This window comes from Panthera leo, chromosome B1 (genome assembly GCF_018350215.1).
Source record: "Panthera leo isolate Ple1 chromosome B1, P.leo_Ple1_pat1.1, whole genome shotgun sequence".
NCBI lineage: Eukaryota > Metazoa > Chordata > Mammalia > Carnivora > Felidae > Panthera > Panthera leo.
In genome coordinates, this window is record NC_056682.1 from 81,713,254 (window position 1) to 81,717,683 (window position 4,430).

General features: G+C 49.2%; 1 protein-coding gene across 1 annotated transcript in view; it reads left to right on the plus strand.

Annotated features, from left to right (window-relative positions):
• Positions 1-490: 490 nt before the first annotated feature.
• OTUD4 (OTU deubiquitinase 4) overlaps positions 491-4,430 on the plus strand; it is a 46,033-nt gene continuing 42,093 nt past the window's right edge. Inside the window, exon 1 of the mRNA XM_042935396.1 lies at positions 491-1,461. Within this exon, the coding sequence (XP_042791330.1) occupies positions 1,303-1,461 (159 nt within the window). The 5' untranslated portion in view covers positions 491-1,302. The remainder of the gene's footprint in view (positions 1,462-4,430) is intronic.

Below are 4,430 nucleotides of genomic sequence, written 5' to 3' on the forward strand. Positions count from 1 at the left end.
AAGCCTCAAACACTGCTGGAACCCACGGCAAATCCAGCATGTTATCAAGCAATTACAAGATGGATTTTTGAAGAAAAAAATACTTTTTCTGACCAGTGACATCACTTTGTGCTGCGGTGTGCAGTTACAAAGGCAGGGTGAACACACTCTGTGGCAAAGACATCATCTTGCCATAGGGCAGGAGCTGTAGTCCTAATTTCTAAAAGGAATCGGCAGTCTACGGTTGATTTATGGACAGCCTGTGTCGTCCCGCACAGTGCCAGTTCCAGGAGACCTCGCCAATTAGCTCTCTTTTCTGCTTAAGCCGTTAAAGCCACCTCCATGGAAACGCCAGAAGAGGCCGGGGGGGGAGGGGAGCAGACAGGTGCGCCCTCTGTTTGGGAATACACAAAGGGCCGACCTAGCCGCCGCGGTGTCCCTGGCAACTCCACGCAAGCAGGGCGCGCGCACTTCTCGCGGGCCCGCGGCGGAGTAGGCAGCTGGGCGGGCGGGGCTGCGCGCGCAGGTCGCCCCGCATCGGCTCGCGGACACCCTCGGCCTGCTCGCGGACGCGGTGCCCGGGAAGCGCGAAGCCGGCTCCCGGCAGCGGCGGCGCCCGCGCTGTAGGGACTTGTAGTCCGCGTGCCTCCCAGGCACCTCCCCCGGGTAGGACGGTCCGCGCGTCCCCACCCTCCGCAAGCCGACTTCCTGCCGCTGCCAAAACTACACCTCCCGGCGTCCTCTCCGCTGTGGGGCCGAAAGTGAAAACAAATTCTGGGCTGCGAGGGTGCTGCCCTCCGCCGGGCGCCCCCACCCGCTCTCCGCCCCTCCGGCGCCCTCCTGCGAGGTGGGGAAAGGAAAGGCCGCGTCTTTCTCTTTTGGCTTCCTCGGCTCCTAGGGTGGGGAGCGCGCGGGGGACGCAGGCCTCGCTTCCCCTGAGCCGGCCCCGCGCACGCGGGGTGCCGGGGGTTTCCTCGCCTCACCCCGGTCGGGACGAGGAAACTTGTGGGGGCGGCGACCCCCGGCTGTTTTCCTGAGCCGGGCAGCGACTTCTCACGTTCGGGGTTTCTTTAATTTGCCCCCGTTGCCGCCGGGCGCGTGGTCCCTCGGGAGGCGGCCGCGTGCGCACAGCTATGCATTAGGCAGGGCTCCCCTATGCGCGCGGGGAGCGCCGCCCGCTGCCTCGGGCCGCCGCCGCCTGCCGCCGCCCGCGGAGCCCGAGCCCGAGCCGCCGCCCCTCCTAGGCCGGGGCGTCGAGGAGCCGGCGGCGCGGCCATGTGGGGCTAGCCCGCGCCGCGCCTGGCCTGCAGTAGGACCGGCAACATGGAGGCGGCCGTCGGCGCTTCCGACGGCGTGGACCAGGGCGGCGCGGGGCCCCGCGAGGACGCGACGCCGATGGACGCCTATCTGCGGAAACTAGGCTTGTATCGGAAACTGGTCGCCAAGGACGGGTCGTGCCTGTTCCGAGCCGTGGCGGAGCAGGTAATGGGGTGGGGGACGGGGAAGGCTGGGTGGGAAAGAGGCGGCGGGCAGCTTTGCGGGCCGCCCACGTCCGGAGCAGCGCGTGGCCCGGCTGTCGTCACAGCGGTTCATTGTAACGCCGGAATGGGACACTTTCCTGGGTCTGGAAGCTGTAAATCGAAACTTAAAAACACATAAATTAACTGGGTGTGTTGTCCCTCTTGGTGTAGAGATAATGAGGACAACCTGTGAGGCCTGTTGAGCGCCTTGTTCGGTAGATTGATTGCCGGGGACTTGGCGAAATGATATTTTTCCATTCTGTTCCGCATTCACCTTCTCTCGGCTTTATAAGCACAGCGTTCACACCAGTAAACCGGTGTTTACTAGAGGAGGTGGTGCACCCGGCATAACTCGCTGAGCATTGTTTTTTCTCTACTGGACTTTGGAATGTGGGGGAGTCTAGCTCGTCGATGTCCGCTTGACTTCAGAGCGGAAAAATGTAGTTTGGGAAAGTCAGCCTTTTAAAAATATAACTGTTTTAAAGCAATTGTCTTGGAGTAGATTCCACCCTCTGTTAGACTCTACAAGGTTTACTAAAAATAATTTTCTTCTTAAAAGGCTGTTTTGGTGTTGGATGTTCTCTAGGCTCTTGACCGAATTTCCCCTGCTAATGGTCAAAATCACTTTCTAACAGGAAAATTTTTTTCTTTTATAAGAGAGTTTTTTCCATGTTACATAACAGTGTGTAGTTGGTATGCAGTCACCAAAACCCATCCTATATTGAAAAATAGCTGTCGAAATAGTTGGACAAAAGTTTCACATTACTGCCCTGGTGTGTATTTCATACCTTTCACAGTTTGCTTTCCTTCAGCTTAAGAGCTTTTCCTTCCTCTCTTCCCTTCTTGTGGAGTTTCTGTGTTTCTGTTTTTCTCACCTTTTTTGAATGCTAAATAGTTTTCCAAAATTTCTACTTATGAATAAATGTTTTACTTAACATCTGTAGACTGTTCTCATTTTTTTCAACTTCTGAGGGCCAGCTATGTTCCAGAGGCCCTTGTTTCCGCATCTGTATCATAAAAATTCTTTTTTCTAACATTGATTTAACTACATAAGCTTTGTATTATGTTGCAGGCATTGTCATTCAGACATTCTTTGTACAGCTCCCTAAATCCAGCTCTTTTTCAGTTCATTAGATTTCTCTCATTTTTAGAAATTTAGAATGTTTCAGTGTTGTGGGATATGTTCACACACTCCCACCCCAGTCTTTACTGTTAGTAAACAGTCTGTCCCATTTGTGAATTTTCTGGATCTCCATCTGCCTGCCTTCTTCTTCCTCACCCTCCCGTGGACTCCTCAGCACCTCCGGAAGCAGGGGAAAGGGGTGGAAGTGAATTCATCAGCCCTTATTTATACATAGTGTTAGCTCTAGCAAGAGATTGGTAAGGAAGGAGGTAGAAATGAATTGAAATAAGGGAAGTATGGTGCTTATTTGGCGTTGGATTATCCAGATCCTAGTTTATATTGAAGTAGAAAACTGTGTGTAATTTCTATATTGTATGCCATAATTGGCAAACATGATTATACAGAAACCTCTCTTACTGAGGTGAGATCTCTATGTTTAGGTAGAAAGGGGCAAAAGCTAGTGTCAAGAACTCGTTACTCCTGTCATAGAACACATTTTATTGTATCTTATAATAGGATTTAAATTAGATATAAGGAAATACCCCCCTTTGATTATGTGATTATGATTTTTAGTATACTGAGCTTAGAAAGCTTAATACCATGAATTTTGGGGGAAGCTCATTTCTTCACTACACGAGGATTAAGGGTGTAGCCTTCATGGCTAAAGGCAAAGTGCATGTGTGTTGGGGTGGGAAGGGAAGTAACACCAAAGTCAGGCTTAAAGGGTGTGCTCTTTAAAAGTACGTACAAAAGATTTACTTTTTGGCCAACAGTTTTCCCAATAATATAAAAATAATTTATCATTTCTAAGAAGGAGCCAGAGTAAGTAATCTAATTGGCAGTCTTTGGGGGATAGGGTGGGGGAGAGACTTCAATTAGGAGTAGTCTTTCCCTCCAAATTACCTGATTTAGATAGGTCCTTCCCTTTTTACACTTCTGGACTTGGGCCTGCAGGAGGCCTGACCTGAATCAGCTCTGTGGCCATGGAGCTAAAAATAGGGTGCTCTTAGAGGATTTGCTAAAGCAGTATGTCTCGGCCTTTCCCAGTGTTTATCACTGTCTTGTCCCAAGTGAAGATTGGAAAGTCTCCTATTTTCTAGGTTGTGTGTGTGTGTGTATAATAATTAGCAGAGATATTTGTCTTAATATTTGCATTCTTCCTGAGTGTCCTTGAGCTTGCAGTTACACTTTTTTTTTCTATTTTGTTTTCTTTTGTCATTGTCTTTATGGTGGGATATTCTTTTACCGACTTTTGCTTAAATAATAATGCCAAAATCATACTGGCTTACAGCAACACGTTCAGTTCTCATCCCCAGACTTGCGTATCAGCTGCACAAGCTCTGCTCCAGGCTGCAGGTTGATTCGGGTCTGTTCATACATCCTCATTTGCAGTTACACTTTTTATATAGTTGTCATTGAACCTTGTTTCTCTTGCAGTGCTTGACTTTGTAAAAGCTCCAGCACCCTACACCTTATGGAAGTTGCTGAGAATTTTGTTTCTGAGTGACAGGTTCAGATTTCATGTGCTAATAAAATCTTTGTTGAAAGAGGGGAAAAGACAGATTTGCTTGCCATTGTCTTTGATGGAAAATAAGTTTTATTCAGTTAATGTCTGCCACCTGTTGCTAGGTAAATGGCTTTAAGACTATCTTCGCTTGGCTAATGGTAGGAAGCCCTATCAGAGGACACTGGTTTACTCAAAGTAATAATACCTTGATTCTTAATAGTGTCTAAAATAGCTTCTGTGGAAGAAGTGTTTGCTAAATATCATTTGTTGAATTGGGAAAAAAAAAATTGTGTGGTGGTTA